The sequence below is a fragment of the Notamacropus eugenii genome, chromosome 1 (assembly GCF_028372415.1).
Source record: "Notamacropus eugenii isolate mMacEug1 chromosome 1, mMacEug1.pri_v2, whole genome shotgun sequence".
NCBI classification, from domain to species: domain Eukaryota; kingdom Metazoa; phylum Chordata; class Mammalia; order Diprotodontia; family Macropodidae; genus Notamacropus; species Notamacropus eugenii.
This window is the reverse complement of record NC_092872.1, coordinates 307,785,309-307,807,729: the sequence shown is the minus strand read 5'-3', so window position 1 is coordinate 307,807,729 and position 22,421 is coordinate 307,785,309. Positions and strand designations below refer to the sequence as shown.

Below are 22,421 nucleotides of genomic sequence, written 5' to 3'. Positions count from 1 at the left end.
TAAACACATGAGGATATAAAACTTGATATCAAAAAGGTAAGAAAAAGTAACAAAAAAGACAAGGAAATTATAGTAACAAACTTTTCTTCTTTCAGTCAAAAAAAATCAATTATATGCAATTTACTTATTTTTTAATTTCTTTTATCCATTCCCCATTTTTCTAGTCAACTGTTAGATAAACAACAGGCCTGAGGCACATTTAAAAAAAAAGTTTTATCAGAAGGGCAAATTATAATCCTACAAAACTCCTAAATAGAAAAGAATAAGGTTTCCTAGGGCCCACTGGCTAAATAAAACCCGAGTAGACCCATCAAATACCCATTTAACTTACCTTGTAGTGAAAAGTGGAGATCATCGATGCCAGAAGAAAGCTGTTCATCTTTGGTAGGGGGCATAGGCCCAGATGCCATGCTTTAAAGCTATGGAGATTATACCATTTCCCCCTCAGTTAAAGAAGCAAGCTGAAAGGAAAAGGGGAAAGGGGGGAGACACATTAGAAATGTCACAGTTCAGAACGTCTAGTAAAAATATACACTACCAAATAAGCAAGAGAAAAGCCTCCTGTCTTGAAGAAACATTTTTTTTTCTCTTAAGGTGTTTCCTTAGTTTATGGGGGAAAGTGGCTACGCCTTTTTTTTATAATAATAATAATCCAGTTTTTGCCCTATGACTGTATTCATGTTCTCTGGAATCGCTGGCAGAACTCCCAAAAAAACTAGAATGTGGATTCTGAACTGACTTATCATGAGAAGGAAACCCCAGCAATTAGAAAGATTCAAGTAGGTTGTCCAGGGGAAGTGATGTTGACATCAGCTGATAATATCTTTCGCTATTTTGGTTTTGTTCCCACTTCAAGGATTTTCTTTAAAACATTGTATCTCGTTGAATTCCGTTCTTGCTCAGTAGCTGTTACAATACCTTGGAAACAATAGAGGCAGAGCCTGGAGAGCTTGGGAAACGAAAGTGACAAAGAATGTGTTTCAGACCAAACTTCTACCGGGTCTCTTTGCTCCTCTTCCCAACTTCTTATTTTCTCTATTTACATGTTCCCTTCCCTCCAAAACTAATCTCATCTTTAATTTAGTGTCAAATAATCTACTCCTCACCCTGTCCCATGTGATCAGTTCTGATGCATACGCGAAGTCAGTATTTACCATTCAGGAGGCAGGAATTAAAACACTTCTTCAGACACTGATATTTTGAAGCAAAATAGAACGTAAGCCAAAGCCAACAGCTAAGTAGAAATGAACCAATGATATGTCTAATTGGCCATTTTCAATGATAAATGGGAAAAGTTATGTGTATGATAATTATAAATCACATTATAAATATTATTATGAATAGTAATAACTTTGTACCTGCAGAATTTGGTAAGAATGTTTCTAAAAGTTAGAACAGCAACGTGATATAATGAATAGAGAGTTAGTGTTGTAGACCCAGGTTCATATCCCACCTCTGACACATATGGGACTATGTGACCACAGGCAAGTCATTTAATCTCTCAATACCCTGGACACTTGACACTCACTAGCTGTGTGACCTTGGGCAAGTCACTTAACCCCAGCTGCCTCATCCTGGGTCACCTCTAGTCATCCTGATGAACATCTGGTCACTGGATTCAGATGACTCTGGAGGAGAAGTGAGGCTGGTGACCTGCACAGCCCTCCCTCACTCAAAACAAAGTCAAGTGCAAGTCATGTCATCATTTCCCTGATGGTATGGTCTTCTTCGAAAATGAAGGACAAACACACACACCCTGGACAACACCCTGAATTACAGACCAAGTGGTAAACTGCATTGATTGGTAGAGGGAATAGTTTTCTCAAGGGGAGCTCCCTATATCAGTGAATATATAAGCCAAAACAAAGAAAAAAGTTAGGTTTCATCAATAGATGTGTTCAGAGGCAATAAAAATTCTAAAGAACATTTTCTGAAAGCTGTTGGGTGGTAATGGGTACATAATATTATAGAATGTGAATTCTGAGGAATGGGACTCTCTAAGGGTAGGGACCATTTTTATTTTTGTCTCTGTGTTAATGACACTTAACACAAGGCCTGGGACCACATCTGGTAACACAACATTTGGTAAGAAATGCTTAAACAGGGAAGATAATTTTTTTTTTAAAAAAAGCTTTATTTTGTTTTCAGAGATTTTTTTTTTTAAAGAGAATGTTAAAAATCCAAACTACTAACAAGAACACTTCTTAAATTCAGTGGGTATTTCTGTTTTACTGTCGCTGGTATTTAAAGTGAACATTTAAATAGTACATCTTTATGTTTAGCACCATCAGAATTGGAATTATTCATTAATATACTAATTAATATTCCTTGATATCAAATGCTACTATTATAAAAAAGCCACCAGTCACTTTAAGAAAAAAGTGTACTATTAGGTTTTGGGGAGGATGAGGGTTAGAGGAATGGTTTCTTTTCTTTATTTCTTTCTTTTTTATATTAAATTTCCCTCTCTTGCCCAGGCTGGAAGGGCAGCCCACTATATTCATGATTCAATTCCACAGCTTGCTGATTAGCATGGAAACTTTGACCTACTCCAATTCTGACCTGGGCCAATTTGCTCTTCCTTAGACAGTCCAGTACCCCCTCCATACCAGGAGCTTACTGTTTTGCTACCAAACTTAGTGTGGATATTTAATCATCTTGAGACCTATTACAGCTTGGGACTCCCAAATTTAAGCAATCTACCAGCCTCAGTAGCAGGGACTACAGGTATTCACCACACCAAAACTGGCCAGTGTATCATTAATAGTGGACCTGGACAAGGATGCTCACTCCAACATTTTATCCTGTTACTTAAAACTACATAAAGAAACAAACTAGAGAAAGGTTTTCATTTTATTTGTGCTTCATCCTCTTCATAAGAAATTAAGAATAGTACAGAAAAACCTACTTATATAGTTTCTCACAAGATCAAGAAACTTTTCTCTGCAGGGCTTACATGTTCGTTTTCCTGATGATAGAACAGAATTCATTTTCCCTTGCAAATTGCAAAACACAAATAGGAACTTCTTTAAACTACTAAGACAACAAGGAAACATTCATGCTTTAAAATTACATGTCTGCATTTTTAAAGCAGTATGCTAAGGAAGTTTTTGTTTCTTAATCCCCAACCAAGGGAACTATACTAGCACACAAATCATTAAAAGAGAATTCTTATTGAGAAAGATATCAAAACTAAGAGCAAACTGTAAATGGCTGAAAGCAACTGGAAGTGGTACATTTAAAATCTGGATCTCAACCTCAGCAGTATTATGTATCTAAAAGCCATGCTGCAGAGCTGATCAAGCTATCTTTGATGACTTGCTATTTCTCCACAATAATTGTTTCTGCTATTAGAAAGTAGGGAAAGGAATAAATTGACCTCTCCAAAGAGTTTGCCAACCAGAAAGGGTCTATGGAAAACTGGTAGACGATAGCAGCTGAAAACTTTGTGAGGTCACAAAAGTGTGACTAGAGAGATTAAATGGGCAAGGGAAAGAGGAAGACAGATGGAGGAGTGTAAGATTGAGCCAGGCAGTTAGCATTAGTCACAAAGGTACTCTAATTAGCTAAAATCCCCAAAGGACTATCCTAATTACTTGTGCTCCGCCTGTCCTTTGAGAAATGTCATTCTAAAAATGAAAAATAATGGGGGCTGCTTCCTTATATAGAAATAATAGTTCCCTCTATTTACTCATGGTAAATGAGGCTCTGACAGCTTTACTTCTCTTTTTGAAATGAGTTCACTACAAAACAACCAGTTGCTATAAACTGCCGAGTTTGAATTACAATAGATCTTGCAGTTAACATATCCTTTTGTTTAAAACTGAGAGTTGACCATAGAGAGCTCTTTCTGAATTCAAGATCAAAAGGGTTAATCTGCATTGCTGTATTTAACAGAATCCATGTAAAATACGGTATAAGTTCAATGGCATGAACTACTTTGAAACAAATGTGGTTAGCTGATACAATGATTTGATAGACAAAATTTTCTGAAACCTGGGAAAACTCCTATATTGCTGTTTTTATAGAGTAGTTCTAAAATATCATTTGCGGTTATGATTGAAATACATCTGTTTTTCAAGATTGAAAATGTTGGAAAAGTAGACCTGAAATACAGGAAGTACGCATTTTCATGTCAGTTTCTCTACTTTTTCGCTTTATGAACTGTCTTGAATTTTCATTATGAAGGTGTAAAGACTGACCTAATGCCTCCAAATTTCTGAGTTTCACAGAAATTGATAGAAAAAATCTGAAAGCAACATTATCTTGGTTAAAAGGTTTTCTGTGGCTAACAAGCCCCTCACAATCTAGAATTATTAGAAAAAAATACTGTTTGTGGAAATAAAGATCACATCTTTTGTACTCATAGGATAAGGAGATAACAAGAAAAGCCAGGACATATTCTATTTTGATGTTTTTCATCATCAATATAATGATTAAAATTTTTAAGCAATTATTTAAGCAATTCATTGAGAGCCTTTCTTTGTTAATTTTCCTACTTTTCTATAGCATCACCGTTTTTTACAATCCACGAAGGATTTCTGAAGGCTTTCAGTCCCTTAGCCAGGGCCCCTATGTGTAAACAATGGACTTGTCCTAGCAACGCATTGCTATTATTATTTGATATACTCACAAGGACCTCATGACAAAAAGTTTGTGGTACTTGTGCAAGCCACTTCTAGATGCTCTTTTATGATTTTTTTTCTTAATCTTTTCCAAAATGGCTAGGGGACCATTCCAAGCATCCCTATAGGACTGCTCCAGATCTTGTTAAAGTTGCCAAACAAACACAAAAACAACAAAGCCAACCTAAGAACTCAAAAAGCACAGCCATCTAAGACTATTTAATATAAGACTCTTAAAAACTACTGAGGGCATTACTTCTGCACTGTGTTAGAGCATAGTCAAGAAAAACCTGATGATTTTTATAGCCTTCACTACTGGCTAGCTGAGCCTCACAACAGTCCAGAGAGGTAGTGTAATTGAGAAAATGAAGTTCAGAAAGATCAAATGACTTGCCCAAGGTCACATCACTATTAAGTGGTAAAATCAGGACTGTAGATTAGGTCTTCTGGACTTCTTTTGGATAAGGGTTAGACTAGATGTCTACTGAGGTTCCTTCAAATTCTAAAATTCTGTGATTCTATAATTATACCACTTTAACTTTGGGCAAGAAAGAAGAGGTTATATTATGCTCATTAATTTGAGAAAGCGGTAAATAAAGTACACTTGTAGAAATATTTCTAATAATTATTAATTTAAAAAATTTTTATTGCCCAAAGGATTGTTTAATTTTCTGAAAAAACAATATATACAGTTTATAATATTCAAGTTGATGAATATCCATATTCAGCATACTGTAATGGTAAGAAATAATGGATTTGAAATCACGAAGAAATGAGTTTGAAACTAGCTTTAGAAACTAGCTGTGGGACGTTAGGTCTCTTAACCTTTCTGAATCTCAGGGTTCTGATCTGTAAATTAGAAGAAATGATAACGTACCTTAGAAGGTTAATGTAAGGATAAAATAAGCTAATACAAGTAAAATGCTTTTAGAATGTTAGTTATTATGTAAAATGCAAGGAATTGGGTGGATTTGGTAGAAAGAGATATATTTGATAAGAAAGGAGGATTACAATTGTTTCCAATACTTGGACTAAATAGTTTTCAGATATCACGGAATCACAGGATTTGGTGCTAGAAATTATCTTAGACACCATCCTGTCCAACTCCTTTATTTTATAGAAAAGGGGCAGCAGCATCCTGGAACCAGCTCTAACAAGCTCAGGATGGTAAAAAAAAATTTATGAAAGCCAATTCTTTAGTCTTTAGCATGAGCATTTGTATCTCAGAACTCAGATGCTACAAACCAAAGTTTGATTTGTTGTGCTAAATGTTTAAACTTAAGAAAATGAAAAATAAAATGTTAATGATTCAGATCATACTTAAAAGGAAATTGAGTGAACATTTGTTTTTCAGAGAGCTGTTAAACATTGCAAGCACACCCCTGCAACTCAAAGTTCTGTAAATAAATATCTGAGACATTATTTCAACCGAGGCCTTTTGACTCCAAAGCTACCCAGTTCCCACTGCACTATGCTGCCTCTGCCTTTGCTGCTTTTAGAATTCAAGTACATATGGGAACCATCAAATCATACAGATATTTTTTCAGTTTTAAACTAAAAACATCTTAGGAGAAATGATACTGAAGGAAATAGGAATGATGTAATAAAGACCAATAAAATTTTTTAAAAGGAGCACTGATTTGATGTTGGAATTTGTCACATCCTCACTAAACAAACAAACAAAGGTAGATATAAAGGAGATTTAATTTAGTTAAACTGTAAGCGACAAGACAAATGTATAGTGTTTGACTCACTCAGGAAGACACACGTTTAAACTCCATCTCTGACATTTACTAGCTGTGGAAACCAAAGGCAAGTCACTTAATTCTCTATACCAATTTCCCCACCTGAGACTTGAAAAGAACAATACCTAGAGTATGTATTTCATAAGCTTATGAGGTTCAAAAGAGAAAATATATGTAGAAAGCTTACCTTCTGAGTAATTCAAAGTTAATAGCAATGTATTTCTAGAACCAGTTTATCATTAACACTTAAGGGCCCCAGTTAAGGGGAGGGAAACCCTTTAGAAATATGTCAAACACATTGTAAACATGAGGAATATCAACCTTCAGTGTAAATTTAAACAACCTGTGGGAAAAAAGCAGTTGGTAACCTTTTGAAAACCTGGCTCTTTCAGGTCACATGTTTACTCTTAGAAGACATATGATTATTACAGGTGTTTCTAATGCCTCCCAGAAACTGACTGGGGAAAATAAATCAGGAAGGCCACAGGAAAGGCAGGAAATCTATGGAGGCATAGCCAGGAGTATGCTGGTAAATGTTTAACAACTGACTCTCTCAGGGGAAAAAAAAGTACCCATGACACACTTTTAAGTTTTAATCTGTATTGTTAACATTTTTCTATTACTTAAGTTGAGATGATCAAAACAACAGATTAAACCCTGATTTGTAGTGTTTGCTGATTTCCCAGATATAGATACTCACACTAGAAATTTACCAACAAGTTGGTAAGAGCTGGCTCCAGCACACCTCTACAATTATATATTTCCCAGCATCCTCAAGGTACCTTTTCTCTTTGCCTTTGAAGAAACTTTCAGTCGACTATTCCATTCTATTCTCTCCATGTGGCCAGAAGCAGAGAGCATTTTAAGACTGGAAGCCCTATTTGGAGCAGGTGATCCTCAGCCTGATGCTTATGGTACCTGGCACCATGGCCATAGAGCTGCTTGGGCTCCAGTCAAGTTGTATAACATAACAGACAAGCTGAACAGAACTTGACAAACTCTAGCGATCATGGTGGAGATCTGGATAAAAACCAGAGTAAAGCTATTCCAAAAGTAATGCTGACCAGAAACCTGAGAACTGACTAGAGAGATTCAGAACAGGATTGGAAGCTGCTCTGAACCCCCAACCATTCTGAGATTACCCAGAGAGACAGCAATCCTAAAGCCCAATGCTTCCCTATTTTCTCTAATTATTACTGGTAGGACTGATCTTAGTGAGTTATAAATATAAAACATCAATGACACAGGTCTGGATTTTTTTATTTTTTTTCAATTACCCACCAAAGTGTATATTTGATACAGACAGGCAAACAATGCAGATTTCATAATGACTCTGAATCACATCTTTAAATAAGAAAATGACAATTTGCTAACAATGCTAAAATATTTTACATTATAGTGAAATAATACATGTAAATGTAAAAGTTGAGAGAGGAACATTTTTTAAAAGTATGTTGTGAAACCTTCAGCAAGCATTATATGCAATGGGGATAAGCTAGATGCATTCCCAATAAGATCAGGGGTGAAACAAGGTTGTCCACTATCACCACTATTATTTAATATGGTACTAGAAATGTTAGCTGTAGCAATTAGACAAGATAAAGATATCCAAGGAATTAAAATAGCCAAAGAAGAAACTAAGTTATCACTCTTTGCAGATGATATGATGATTTACCTAGAGAATCCCAGAGATTCAAGTAAAAAATTACTAGAATTAATAAACAACTTTGGCAAAGTTGCAGGGTACAAAATAAACCCACACAAATCTTCTGCATTCCTATATATTAGCAACAAAGTCCAACAGCAAGAGATAGAAAGAGAAATCCCATTTAAAGTTAGGGTAGACAGTATAAAATACTTAGGAGTCTACCTGCCAAAACAAACCCAGGGATTATATGAACACAGTTACAAGACACTTTTTGCACAAATAAAGTCAGATTTAAGTAAGTGGAAAAACATTAGTTGCTCATGGGTAGGCCGTGCTAATATAATAAAAATGACAATTCTACCCAAATTAATATACTTATTTAGTGCCATACCAATTAAACTATCAGACAATTACTTTCTAGAGCTGGATAAAATAATATCAAAATTCATTTGGAAAAACAAAAGGTCCAGAATATCAAAGGGACTAATGAAAAGAAATGCTTGGGAAGGTGGCCTAGCGCTACCAGACCTCAAACTGTACTATAAAGCAGCAATTATCAAAACCACTTGGTACTGGCTAAGAAACAGAGAGGTAGACAAGTGGAATAGACTTGGCACTCAAGATGCAGTAGGCAAGGAATATAGCAACCTTCTGTTTGATAAACCCAAGGACCCCAGCTTCTGGGATAAGAACTCATTGTTTGACAAAAATTGCTGGGAAAACTGGATAACAGTGTGGCGGAAATTAGGCATAGACTCATACCTGACACCGTACACAAGAATAAAGTCCAAATGGGTACATGATTTAGGTATAAAGATTGATACCATGAATAAACTGGAGAAGCAAGGAATAGTGTATTTATCAGATCTATGGAGAAGGGAAGAATTCTTTACTAAAGGAGAGATAGAATGCATTATGAAATGCAAAATGGATAACTTTGATTACATTAAACTGAGAAGTTTTTGCACAACCAAACCCAATGCAACCAAAATCCGGAGGGATGTAGTAAATTGGGAAAGAATTTTTACAGCTAAGCTCAGGGATAAAGGCCTCATTTCTAGAATTTATAGAGAACTGATCCAAATGTATAATCATACAAGTCATTCCCCAATTGATAAATGGTCAAAGGATATGAACAGGCAATTTTCACAGGAAGAAATTAAAGCTATCTATAATCACATGAAAAAATGCTCTAAATCACTATTGGTTAGAGAGATGCAAATCAAAACAACTTTGAGGTACCACATCACACCTATAAGATTGGCGAACATGACAGAACAAGAAAATGATAAATGCTGGAGAGGATGTGGGAAAGTTGGAACACTAATTCATTGTTGGTGGAGCTGCGAGCGCATCCAACCATTCTGGAGAGCAATTTGGAACTATGCCCAAAGGGCTACAAAAATGTGCATACCCTTTGACCCAGCAATATCGCTACTAGGACTATATCCCCAAGAGATCATAAAAATGGGAAAGGGTCCCACATGTACAAAAATATTTATAGCAGCACTCTATGTAGTTGCCAAAAACTGGAAGTCAAGGGGATGTCCATCAATTGGGGAATGGCTGAATAAATTATGGTATATGAATGTAATGGAGTACTATTGTGCCATAAGAAATGATGAACAAGAAGACTTCAGAGAGGCCTGGAAGGACTTATATGACCTGATGCTGAGTGAAAGGAGCAGAACCAGGAGAACTTTATGCACAGCAACAACCACAGTGTGTGAGAGTTTTTTCTGGTAGACCTAGATTTTTTTAATAACACAAGAACTTCTTACCAAAAAAAAAAAAAAAAAAATCCCAATGGAGGATCTCAAGGCAAAATGCCTGCCACACTCAGAGAGAGAAATATGGAAGTCACTCACATATTGTAGCAGATCATGTTTGTGTATGTGTATGTGTTTGTGTATCATGTTCTGATTTGTTATACGATTTCTTTCATTTATCTTAGTCTGACTACATAGCATGACTATAGTGAAAACATACTCAATAGGAAAGTATACGTAGAATCTATACAGAATTGTATGCAGTCGTGGGGAGGGAGGGGGGTAGTGGGGAGTAGGTGGGGAGGGATAAAATCGCAATTGTATGGCAGTGATTGTTAAACATTACAAAATAAAAAAAAAAAAGTATGTTGTGAATATGTATGAACCAGGCACACACTTGGAAGCACTAACAACCTACAGAAAAGTAAGTGTAAATTAATTAACCAGGTAGAGAGTATGTTAAATAATTTGACTATTAAATCATATTGCTCTTAATAATAAAAGTAATAATAGCATCTATATAGTGCTTTAAGGTCTGCAGAGCTCTCAAAATGTGTTATCTCTCCTGATCCTCATAAAAATCCTGTGAGGTAGGTGCTATTATTATCCCTATTTTACAGATGAGTAAACTAAGGCTGAAAGAGGTTAAAATGACTTGCCCAAGGTCACATAGCTAATAAGTGTCTGAGGCTGGACTTGAACTCAAGGTCTCCCTGACTCCAGCTCCAATTCTCTATCCACTGTGTCATCCAATTACCCCAAGTTACCAGGTAAATGGCTTTTTCAGGGGATATCCAGTGTGGGTCTGATGGCTTTCCCAGGGGCTTCAGAGTTGCCATGTTCAACAGAGGATAGCCAATAAACTCCTCACTTCCACAGGCCAGAGATCACACAGTTTGTGGCACTTGGATGTTGGCCTATAAGTCAATATAGATCTAGGAGTATGATACAGAACCTGCTCTACAATTTCTAAAATAGAAAATGTCTCATTTCTGCTCTGAAGCCCCCACCCAGAACCTGGGAAACCTTCTACTCAAAACTGAACAAAATCAAACTCAAACGATTCATTTTTAATAGACACCTGATTTATGAAAACAGTAAAAGCAGCTCTTAAAAAGCTGGTGCAAAACTAAAGAAGCCAAGAAGCAGCTGAGCAGGAAGAACCTGATCTCCCTCTCTCTGATCCACCCTCATTGTATTAGGGAAAAGGTTAGGGAGGAGGTGCATGCTTGGAACCCATTGAGATCTGCTCTGCCACTAGCAAAGAAAGCAGAGAAGAAACTTCACTAGGATTTAGGATTAGTATCTCTCCCAGATTCATCTCACCCAAACCAGGGTATCTCTTGGGAGATTTCAGTATTCCTTGCCTACTGCATCTTGAGTGCCAAGTCTATTCCACTTGTCTACCTCTCTGTTTCTTAGCCAATACCAAGTGGTTTTGATAATTGCTGCTTTATAGTACAGTTTGAGGTCTGGTAGCGCTAGGCCACCTTCCCAAGCATTTCTTTTCATTAGTCCCTTTGAGTCTATGCCTAATTTCCGCCACACTGTTATCCATATGGAGACATATAGGAAAACAAAAAGACAGGCTCTCCCAAGCAATTTTTGTCAAACAATGAGTTCTTATCCCAGAAGCTGGGGTCCTTGGGTTTATCAAACAGAAGGTTGCTATATTCCTTGCCTACTGCATCTTGAGTGCCAAGTCTATTCCACTTGTCTACCTCTCTGTTTCTTAGCCAATACCAAGTGGTTTTGATAATTGCTGCTTTATAGTACAGTTTGAGGTCTGGTAGCGCTAGGCCACCTTCCCAAGCATTTCTTTTCATTAGTCCCTTTGATATTCTGGAGAGCCTGTTCTATTCAATCTTGTAGTCTCTGGTTGCTTATCTCACATCCCCAGTAGAGTAAAGAAAATAACAGGTGCTAAGAAAAACATGAACAAAATGTTTAGAAACTTCAGAGGAATAAGAGATAACTTACAAAAGGAAGTGAGGAAAGGACCCAGGAAGACTTCATGGGAGAAGTTATACTTGAAGTAGACATGGATGGATAGTCAGGGTTTCAGTAAGCAGTGTAAGGACAGACACTCAAGAGTGAAAATATGACACAGAAAAATGTACAGAGGCAAAAAATTGTGGGGCACATTAACTATGTCTGGTCATATGATATCTCTGATATAGGGGATTTCCAGTATAGAATTTTTTTTCTGTCCTTGCAGATTAACCACTGTTCTATAATCTACAGTTTAGAAAGTTGCTTGAAGCTGTGAGAGATTACATGACTTGACCAGCTACAAAATCAGCATGTGCCCAAGGGAACACTTGAATTCAGGTCTTCCTGACTGAGGTCACCATTTTATTCACCATGCCACTATTCACACACACACACACACACACACACACACACACAATTAAAGTTTGTATATGTTATAAACTAATTTATAATCTCATATTCATTGTAAATGGTTCATGGTATACATAACAGTAAACATGTGAACCATACCAGACTTATGCTATGGTCACCATGGAAGAGAACATCACATATGGATAGCAACAGGAATCCTAACAATTTGTTATTATATTATTTTGTCCCAAAAAATCTTACAATAAATTCAATCAATATTGCCTCTGATGTCTAATGCTAGTAACAGATATTTTCTTGAATAATTAGGACTTCCTTTAACTGAACTCTTCCTGAGTTGTACCTAATCTAGCACTGCTCTGTCTTGTTCCTTAAGGGGAAAGCATGGTTATAGTGTCTAGGACATGTTGAATTTGAGGTGTCACTAGAATCTTCAGATGGACATACCCAGAAGATACATCAAAATATAGGCTTGGAATTCAGACCGAGTCAGTTTTGAAGACAAAGATTTAGGAGTCATTCACATATCAGTTGATGGTTGAATTCAGAGTACCAGATGAATTATATAAGAATAGAAAGAGAAGAGGGTAAAGAATGGAATGCTGAATGGTGCCTAAATTTGGAAGGTTCAGGAAGAAAATAGTGCCAACAATAGGAGCAAAATGATCAGGCAGAGAAATAGGAAAACAAAAAGAATCCAGTGTCACAAAAACCTGGAAAAAACAAAATATCAGTAAAGAAGAAGCTGTCAGTTCTGACAAATGCTACAGAGAGATTAAAGAGGATGAGAACTAAGAAAAACTCATTGGATTTGGTGATTGAGTAATCCTGAATGTTTTCGAAAGAATAGTTCCTTCACAACAGGAATGGAAACTAGAATGCAAAGGGTTAAGTAGTGAGTAAAGAGAAAGTAAAGAAACCGACAGATACTATCAGGTCAAGAAGTCTGGAAAAGAAGAGGATGGCAGCTCAAATGAATGGCTAGGTCAAGGCAAGGGTTTTTCAGTTCAATTCAATATGCATTTATAAAATGCCTGGAATGGAAATTCAATATGCATTTATAAAATGCCTGGAATGGAAGACATATGCATAGACTGATGGACAAAAGAGGCTGAAGGTGCAAGAGAGTAGCATGTTATGTAAAGACAAGAGTTGATACACTTGATGCCAAAAGAAGCAAGAAAAGAGATGGAGAAACAGGCTTTGAAAACAGAATTTCTTCCCCCTGGACAGGAGAGGAAAAAAAAGATGATTAAAAATAGAGATAAATTTTGAGATAGGAGGGAGTCAATTAGGCAAAGACTTCTGCAGAGAGACAAGTAGAAGCCTGGAGATGGTAGAAAAGATTTGAAAGAGAAGCTTTGGAGAGTAGGATAGATAGTGAATTCAGAGATAAAAATAAAAGATTGTCAGCAAGAATGGTGGACAGCTAACGTTGCATAACATAAATGTGAAGTAGTCCCAAGCAGTATAATTTTTAAAAACTAAGCATTTTAGTGATACTCTTTTGAATACTTGATGTTCATTTCCCACCTCCCATTCCGAATGAACTCTCACTTGTGACAAAGAAAATTGCTCAAGTAATTATGCAAAAATATCTGATACAAAAATTTATATGAATTGATACGGTGTGAAGTGATCAGGAAAACAATATGTGAAATGTCTACAATAATGTAAACAGAAAAAAAAGATGAAAATGAACTTGGCATAATTATACTTAAAAGCTTGGCTAAGAAAGAGTTGAAAAAGCATACCCCTCTCCCTTCATCAAAGAGGTAGAGTTCTGTGGGTGGGGATATTGCACATACTGTCAAGACATGATTGACATGTTGGTTGGTTTTACTAAACTGTCTGTTTTCTCTTTTTAAATCTTTGTTGAAAGGGATGGCTCACTTGGTATTGGAGGGAAGAGGATATATGAAGAAATTCATATGATGCAACAGCAAGTGAAATCAATAATTTTTAAAAATCTAATGCAGAAACTGTATTGGACAATCTTTAAAATGTTATCCTAGTGGTCTAGAAGCATGATTCATTATCCATTCTTAGGGGTCTTCATTGATTTTTCAGTTACTCGGAGGTCAACTTCATTTTAGTGATCCTGTCATTTATATTTTTTAGTCATTGTGTAAACCTTCCTCTTGCCTCTGCCTTAACTGATATGCATCAGATCATACATATCTTCCTACTGCAGCATTCTCCAATAACACTGGGCAGCCTGGAAGCGGGAGGAGGGAACACAGACAATGAAAGATGGTGTTCCAAAGACTGGCTTGCTATCAGCCTTACTAGGATGGTACTGCTGAATCAGGGAGGATTTGAGAAAAACTTTCTGGCCCAAAGATTTTTTTAAATGGACAATAAAATCTTTCAATGTTGATATAGTTTTTACAAAATACTATTTTAAGATTTATAGTTTTATTTTTTTACTTATCTTACAGATTTATTGTTTTACAGAACAAGAATACAGCAGATAAGAATTGCTGGCCTTTACATATGTTTTAAAGTTAGCAAAGTTCTTTATATACATCATTTCATTTGGGTCTCACAATAACTCTATGAAGTAGATACTAAAGATATTATAGTTTCAATTTTATAGATAAGGGAAATAGGCATTCAGAGGGGTCTTGCCCATTGCCACACAGTTAACAAGCACATAAAGAAGACTTAAATCTAGGCTTTCTAATTGTAAGTATGATACACCATCCACTATGCCACCCTCTTTCCCATCAAATCTACATTGATGCCCCCCTCAGCAATGGCATCTCTCAGTGCCTTAGTATCTTCTCATCAATTAAAAAGTTCTTTAAAATGAGATTTTGCTGCATTAAACTGGTGAGGTTGGCAAAAAAGAGCAATAATAGCTACTTACAAAATAATAATGGCTGGCATTTATAACGTACTTAATGTACAATTACCTCTTTTGTGCCTCACACTAACCCTATCCCTGTTTTACAGATGAAGAAAATGCTTCAGAACAAAGAGCTTAATTGACTTGTCTCAAGTTCCACAGTCATGAGGTGCTGTCTGTGGGATTCCAACCTAGGTCTCTCCTGACTCCAGGTCTAGCATTCTTCCCTTTATGTTATGCTGTCTTGGCATATATTCATATAGTACTGCAGTTTATAAAGCACTTTGCTTAAAGTAGGCATTCAAAAACTATCTGTTGAATTGAATTGAGTGTGTTTACTAGATACCATTATGACATCCACATTAGTGTCATGGGCCTGACTATGAAGGCACATGGAGTTCAAGGACCTAAAGAAGGTCAACGCGCTCTACACTCAAGGCACAGACCCGGGAGGTGCCAAGTTGTGGAAATCCTGCCAACTCATCTGCAAATCACTGAGAATTACTTTAAGAAATTACATTAGTTATTCACTTAATAATAATAATTTATATAGCGCTTCAAAATTCTCAAAGTGTTTTCAAAGACATTATTTAGCTGGTAGGGGCAGTTAGATGGCACAGTGGATAGAGCACCAACCTTGGACTCAGGAAGACTCATCTCTGCGAGTTCAGTCAGACCTCAGATATTTACTAGCTGTGTGACCCTGGGCAAGTCATTTAACCCTGTATGCTTTAGTTCCCCATCTGCCAAATGAATTGGAGAAGGAAATGGCAAACCTCTCCAGTATCTTTGCCAAGAAAATCCCAAATGGGGCCCTCAAGAGTCGAACATGACTGTAACAACTAAACAATAAAATTTAGATTGCAATTTGCAAAGCCCATCGGACCATTTCACATTTTATATACAGCAACTGGGAGAGAGATGCCTGTTTGAGATATTTTACAAATGTCACCAGATGTCTTCAAACAAGGAGTCAGGGAGTACTACCATACCCTATGTATGTATACACATATGCATGTATGTATGCATTTGATACATGGATATGTCAATATGTACAGATATGTATATCTTTTAGTGCTTCTTAGCTATTGATCTAGATCGTGGAACAGACATCTTACCAGTTCTCAGGCCTATAAGATACTCTCTGGCTGTCCCCATACCCTACCTTTTGCTTCAAATCCATTATCTCTCTCCCTCCCACCAGAACCCTCCCCTTTCCAATACCCCTTAATTTACTGTCTTCATCCATTAATATGTAAGCTTCTTGGACTGTCTCCAGTTGGCTTGGATTTGTATCCTCCCAGCTTAGTACAGTGGGTGGCACATAATAACTACTTAATAAATGTTCTAGCTATGTAGATATACATATACAATATATGCACATTTACTCATTTGTATTCCAAATGAGATTCTACTGTATTATGTTGGTGAGATTTACAAAGAAAGAAAATTGATCCTTTACATAGTAATAGTAGCTCATCTTTATTTAGTCATTTTAGTTTACAAAATATCCTTGTAAACCTTGCCAGAAAAACTCCATAAAAAATCAGCAAAACTATAATTAGCAGAAGGGATTGAATCCCTCCCTCTCCTGCTACTAAAATGACAGATAACTAAAATAACTTGCCAAGACATCCCTTTCTGGGTATTGACGCTCCCACCCTCTGACAGCTTGCCCTCAGCCATGCCAAATACACAGGTGGGAATTCAGTGACCATGCAAATTTAAACTTCCTCAAATTCTTTGCAGGATTTCATAGCAGTTTCTTAATGTAAAATTCTAAATTCCACTTGTCCTGAAAATCATTATTTTAGAGCATTACCCTGGTCCCAATCTGTAAAAATGAGATTTTGTTGTTATTTGCTGGATAGGGATAGTGCTATACACCGTTACAAAGGTGGTAAGGTTCACACTAGCAAATATCTATGCAAGGGAGATAACAAACACTTCATAAAATAGTTATGTGACTGCACCCTAAACCTAGAAGCATTTTTTGCCAAATTTCTTAAGTAACGTAATTGTAATAACATTTGTTAAAATGTTTCTATTGGATAACATTTCCTCATTGAAGAAGCATGTGCTATCCTCACACAACCAAAGCAAGTTCTCACTTCCAGCGGAATATTCAAATGAAAGATTTCTTAATGTAATATGCTTGCCAGTGTACATCTTTTAACAGCCAAAAGCACTTTGGTTCCTGGAATCTTGTTTCACCAATGGGCTATTTATTTAGGGAAACGTGCCAATTTTAGCAGAAGTTGAGGAGGTAGTGTACTATGAAAAGTAGGCAAATTCAGAGTGGTGAAGGTAATATTGGAGGCACGATAACCCGGTCAGTCATTTGACTTTACCAGCAGAGGCCCTGGGACTGAAGCATGGATCATGAATCCATTTTCCCTCTTCAGCAAATGGCATTGACTTTACAGAATTGATCACCACTCTCTACCTTTTCCAACAGGAATTGGTTTTGTATTATGATGACTGACTTTCAAATTTGGCCATCACTACAGGTCTATGGTTGCTCGGCTCTATGTTTAAGTTGGCAGCAGAATTTAGCCTGTGAAATTTATTTATCATCATTACATAGGATAAATACCACAACCACAATTCATATAGATGAGAGGCTAGTTCCAGACAAAATACTTTTTACGTTTCTTGTTGGCAAAATGCTTCAAGGCTTATCATTCACATGAAAGAAACAATTTTCAGCTTCCTACAAAGAAGACTTACCCAACAGAAGAATCCAGGCTGGATAAACAGACTTGGGGGGGGAGGGGGGAGGCGGTGTTAAGAGGGCAGAGATGAAACATGCTGTACAAGTCAGTCTGTTCAATCTATGAATCACTATTCAGGGCATAAATGAGTTGCCCCTTCCCAGCTGATGTAGGCTGATTAGATTAGACCCCTTCCCAGAAGGAGGAAGTGTCACATGGAGATATAAGTAGCTAGAATGACTGATTATCCCATGGGAGCATCCACAGACACAGCAAAATAATTCTACTAACCCTAATGTTTATCCTTATCTAGACTACTTTTGATGGGTATATTGAAAGGATGAGGGGAATGATATCTGTTTACCAGAGACCATTTGCAAAATGCTCTAGCTTCCACTTCCCAACTGTATATAAAATGGTAAATGGTAATAACCTTAGAGACCTTAGAGACTAAAGTCTTAGTGACCTTAGGCCACTCAGAATCAGCCTACCTCTGTTCCTTGGCGTTGATTACAAGTGTTTCATCCATCAGGACCAGGAAATAATTTTAATCACAGATAAGTGACCAATAATTTAAAGATAGAAGGAAACTTTGAGTTCATCCTGTCCAGCCTTCTCACAGATGATAAAACTGAGGCCCAGAAAGTTAAATGACTTGAGTAAATAAGTGGTAGAGCCAGAATTCAAACCATATCCTCTGACTCTTAATGTCAGTGTTATTTCCACTGAACCAAACCACAAAATTTAGACCTAAGGTAGCATAAAGTTAGGTTTAAAAAAATCCCCTGTATACTTTTTGCATGTAAGTGTTCCATCAGTGGTTTGCATGCATTAATAAACACTATTTAAGTCTTAGGGAACCAAGTGGCTATTGCTTGAGATTCAGAACTAAATAAGTGTGCCACTCAAATTAAAGAAGCATTTGCACAATTATTCGGAAAACTAAGACCAGGAGAAATATTTCATTCCTAAATTATCGATTTTGTGATCATAGAGAGTAGATCAATTATTCAAATCTGTTTCTTTGTTTTTTTATTGTTATGAACTTAAACAATGATATAGAAATATTTCCTTACACAAAGAATAGAAACACAGGGCTGCATGTGAAACCTCAAATCTCTAATAAGTACAGTTTTTAAAGTATCTAACAAATTGAACAAGCTAGGGGAGGAGGGAAAAAAAACTATTTATTAAACATCTATTATATGCCAGGCACTTTATAAAGCTAAGTGCTTTATAAATATTATCTTATTAAAGCTTCACAACAACTCTGTGAGATAGAAGCTATTATTATCCCCATTTTACAAATGAGGAAACTGAGGCAGTCAAAAGTGAAGTGATTTGACCAGGGACACACAGCTAGTGAGTGCATGAGGTCAGATTCAAAATCAGGTCTCTCTGACTCCAGGTCCAGTGTTCTATTTACTGGACCACCAGTGTTGTTTTTTTCTGGGGTGTGTGTGGGTCTGTTTGGGTCTATGTGGCTGTGGTTTGGTTTGGTTTGGTTTTCTGGTGTTACCTTGATGCTCTTTCTCTTTTTTTGTCATCACGATTACTATGCTCCTTCCCTTCTAACAAATAAGCATAGTCAGGCAAGGCAAATCCACATATTGATCATATCTGAAAATGTATGTCTCATTCCGTACCTTTAGCACCCAAGTTCTGGTCCCAGATCACTACTAACTAGCATAGCTCTGCCCCATCAGGACTTTCTTAATCAGATTAAAACTGTTTACAATTATAAATCCATAAATCAGGATGCTATACTAGATATCTAGGTGCAGATTGTAACACCATGTTTATTGAATTTAATTTAATTGAATCAAGTCTTCAAGAGCTCAGAGGTTCAATGGCCAAAGGTAACCACCTTGATCAGAAATACATGCTGTGCCAGAATCAGTTCAAATTCATAATCACTTTTGTAAGAGTTGAAAAATGTTCTAATGGCAATGGATGGTCAGCATCATATTCATATATAATTGTTCTAAATGGGCAATTTTAAAATACTGCACAAAACCTTTTTGTACAAATACTTTACCATAATTTGTCTAACGCTTATCTCTAATATATTTTTCTATAACATAAGATCTATCTTATTTACTATTAAGGTTGTTGTAAATATAAACTTATAAATCCACATGTCAGCCTACTCTACTAGCTATCTAGGACATTCTAAATTTATTTACATATGCTATGTTGTTGTTCAGTCTTTTCAGTTGTGTCTGAATCTTGGTGACCCTTTTTGGAGTTTTTTTGGCAGAGATACTGGAATGGTTTGCCATTTCCTTTTCCAGCTCATTTTATGGATGAGGAAACTGAGGTAAAAAGAATTAAGTAACTGGCCCAGGGACACACAGCTAGTAGGTCTCTGAGACAATATTTGAAATTCAGGAAAATGAGTTTTCCTAAATCCAGGTCCCAAACTCTATCCACTATGTCACCCAGCTGCCTCAACACATACTATAGATAAGCAGAAAGAGTGTTGGACTTGTGGACCTGTCTTGGAACCCCAAAGTCATAAAGTTCAGACTTAGAATTCTCTCTCTCATCTGAAAACCTAAGCCAACAATAGGTAGAAAATGAGCAGAAATCCAATTCAAGTATTTATGAAGTGTCTAAGAGTTTAAAAGCTCTGTCCTAGGCACTGGGGCCAGATTGGAGTCAGATTAAATGAGCTTTTAAATGTCAAGCTGAAGGATTTCTGTCTTAGCCTAGAGGCAATAGGAAACCATGGAATTTTTTGAGCATGGTAACCAAATGGTCAGATAGATCATTTTGTCATCCATTGGACAAGTATACATGAAGCATTTTTTTATGTGCCAGGCTCTATGCTAGCTAAGTACTAAGTACTAAGTAATACAAAAGGAAGGATACAAGGTAAGAGGGACCTTACTTATGATCACTCTCCTCAGACCAGGAAATCAAAAATATGATCCCCACCTTCAATGAGTTCACATGCTAATGGGAAGGACAACATGCAAACAACTACCTTATGTATAAGATATAAACAAAGTAGATGGAAAATGATCTCAGAGAGAATGCACCAGCAGTGGGAGGGACCATGAAAGGTGTCCTGTAAAAAGTGGGATTTGAGCTGACTCTTCAAGTAAGCCACACAGGTGAGGAGAAAGATCATTCCAGGTACATTAAAAACAGAGATGCGAAATAAGGGTGTTATTATGTTCAGGGAATAGAAGGTACTCTTAGATTATAAAGTATGTAGAGGGATATAAAATGTAACAGAACTGTAAAGATGCAAGGGGGCAAGGTTTTAGAGGACTTTAAATTCCTGGAGGTAATAGCAAGACACTGTGGTTTACTGGTTAGAGGGATGACATGGTCAGAACTATTTTTTAGGAAAATCATTTTAGTGGTGGAGTGGAGGATGTACAAGAGTAGGGAGAACCTAGAGGCAACCAGAAGGCTATTATAATGGTCCTGGTGTGAAGTGATGAGAGCCTGCACTGGTATAATGACTATGTGAGCAGAAAGAAGGGGATGCATACAAGAATTATTGAAAAGGTAGGGATGATATGTCTTGGAAATAGATTGGATAGATGGAGCGAGCAAGAGAAAAGCACTGGGAATGACACTGAAGTTGTGAATCTAGGTTATGGTACTTTTAACAGTAATAAGCAACTTTGGAAGGGGGAAAGGTTTGCAGGGAAAGATACTGAGTTCAGTCTTGTTGAGTGCCTGATGAGTTCAAAATGTCTATGGAATACCTAGTTCAGGATACCCAAAAGACATCTAGTGATAACAATACTGGATCTCAGGAGAGAGATAAAGGACATAGATATTTATGGATAAAGGATGTATATATACATACATACACCCATATACACATGTATATATATATGGGTGTGTATATATGTACATATATGTGTACATATATACATATACATATACATGTACATCAGTTATCTCTAGCACATTGTTCTGAGACAGATAGATAGATAGATGGATATCCATCTATCTATCTATCTATCTCAGAACAATGTGCTAGAGATCCATCTATCTATCTATCTATCTCAGAACAATGTGCTAGAGATAACTGAACCAATGGGAGCTGTTAAGATCCCCAAGTGAAAATATAGTAGGAGAAGAGATGAGGACCCATAACATAGCCTTAGTAGACACCAAGAGTTAGAGAGCAGGACTGTAATGGACTATTACCATGCTATAAAAATATATATATGAAGAACATGGAGCATGGGAAAACTCAAGTGAACTAATGAAGAGTAAAGTAAGCAGAATCAGAAAAAAAATATACACAATGACCACAACAATATAAATGGAAAAAACTAAACTAAATGAAATTGAATTCACTGTAAGTCAGAATAAAAAAAATTAAGCACCTACTGTGTGCCAGGCACTGTACTAATCACTGAGTATACAAAGACATTACAATCCCTGTCCTCAAAGAGTTTACAATCGAATAGATGAAGACAAGATAGGAAAAGAAGCAGAAAAACAAGGAAGGGGATGGAGAGAAGGGCACAAGAGGATGATGGAGTCCTGTAGCTGTTTGGGAAAATATAAGGTGAATGCCATAGGCACTTCCTAAATGGTTTAAGATCTAGAAGGAGCTCTCCAGTGTACACTCTCCATCTTCTGAAATCAGAGGAAGAGAGAGGACCCAGAGACAGGGGGTAGAGCGGATGTCACCCTGCAGGATGATAAGTTTTTGTAGATCGTGAAGTTCATG

General features: G+C 36.7%; 1 protein-coding gene across 5 annotated transcripts in view; it reads right to left on the bottom strand.

The window, feature by feature from the left end:
- Nucleotides 1-22,421, bottom strand: part of SYNE2 (spectrin repeat containing nuclear envelope protein 2) — a 416,605-nt gene that overhangs the window by 358,325 nt on the left and 35,859 nt on the right. For all 5 annotated transcript variants that reach the window (XM_072629431.1, XM_072629430.1, XM_072629434.1 and 2 more), the window contains exon 2: nt 332-461. In XM_072629431.1, the coding sequence (XP_072485532.1) occupies nt 332-410 (79 nt within the window). In that variant the 5' untranslated portion in view covers nt 411-461. The remainder of the gene's footprint in view (nt 1-331; nt 462-22,421) is intronic.